This window comes from Temnothorax curvispinosus, unplaced genomic scaffold (assembly GCF_003070985.1).
Source record: "Temnothorax curvispinosus isolate PA1 unplaced genomic scaffold, ASM307098v1 QBEX01005940.1, whole genome shotgun sequence".
Taxonomy (NCBI): Eukaryota; Metazoa; Arthropoda; class Insecta; order Hymenoptera; family Formicidae; genus Temnothorax; species Temnothorax curvispinosus.
In genome coordinates, this window is record NW_020215720.1 from 1 (window position 1) to 1,364 (window position 1,364).

General features: G+C 53.6%; 1 protein-coding gene across 1 annotated transcript; it reads left to right on the forward strand.

The window, feature by feature from the left end:
• Window positions 1-78: 78 nt before the first annotated feature.
• LOC112455266 lies at window positions 79-765 on the forward strand (the record flags this gene model as incomplete). The annotated part of the gene is made up of 1 exon (XM_025017072.1): window positions 79-765. A coding segment is annotated over one exon (687 nt), but the record flags the coding sequence as incomplete, so codon positions are not given.
• Window positions 766-1,364: the final 599 nt, after the last annotated feature.

Below are 1,364 nucleotides of genomic sequence, written 5' to 3' on the forward strand. Positions count from 1 at the left end.
CCACCATTCTGGCCAGAAGAGCCGGAGCTGTGGTTCGCACAACTGGAAAGCCAGTTTATCATATGCGGAATCACGCAGGACACAACGCGGTACGCCTACGCGCTATCACAGATAGATACCAGATACGCCAAGGAAATAAAAGACATCGTCACGTCTCCACCAGCGGAACATAGATACGAGACGCTGAAGAAGACGCTCATACAGCGCCTATCTACATCCCAGGAGCAACGAACGAGACAACTACTAGAGCGCGAAGAACTCGGCGACAGGAAGCCATCGCAATTCTTGCGCCACCTAAAAGGACTAGCGGGCACCGCAGTGCCAGATAGCCTACTCCGAACACTGTGGCTAGGGAGATTACCAGCTCAGATGCAGGTCATCTTGGCAACTCGTCAAGGAGATCGATTGGAAGACGTCGCAGAACAAGCCGACCGCATACACGAGGTCAACGACCGCGCAGTCGTCGCAGCAGTAGAGGCAACCTCCACAGAAAAAACGACGTTACAAGCACAAATCGAGGCGCTAACAAAACAGGTGGCAGCGCTAACAACACAGTTCTCGCAGGAGAGGAAACGATGGAGAGCGGACCAATCCCGCAGCCGCAGCCGCAGCCGCAGCCGCAACCGTGGCCACACCAAGGGTTTCACGGTGGAACACTGTTACTACCACCGTACCTTCAAAGATAAAACACGAAAATGCGAGGAACCGTGCACCTACAAGGCGATCAAACCGGCCAAGCCGGAAAACACGGAGGGCAGTTGCTGATGGCGGCCAACAACGATAGCCCACGACCACGCCGCCTCTTCCTGACGGACAAAAAGACAAAGACACGATACCTGATAGACACCGGGTCGGATATAAGCGTCTACCCACACCAGCGAGGAAGAAGGAATCAAAAGGAAAAATACGAACTCTACGCAGCCAACGGATCCGCAATAGCAACCTATGGGAGCACGAACCTCCAGCCCGATTTCGGACTTAGACGAGATTTTCCATGGAGATTCATCATAGCGGACGTCACGACGCCAATCATAGGCTCCGATTTCCTGGCATTCTACCACCTATTACCAGACGTCAGAAGAGGATGCCTGGTCGACGGGCAGACAGGCCTGCGAGCAAAAGGGCGCACCCAAGAGCAGCACACTTTTTCAATAAAAGCAATCAACGAGGAGTCGCCCTACCACCACATATTAAAAGAGTTTCCCGACATCACACGACAATCGGGAACAGCGAAGTGCTCGCACAATACCGTGCATTACATAAACACCACGCCAGGCCCGCCGGAGGCCTGCCGACCGAGACGCCTGGCACCAGACAAGTTGAAAGCAGCAAAAATAGAGTTCGAACTACTACTACGAGAAGGA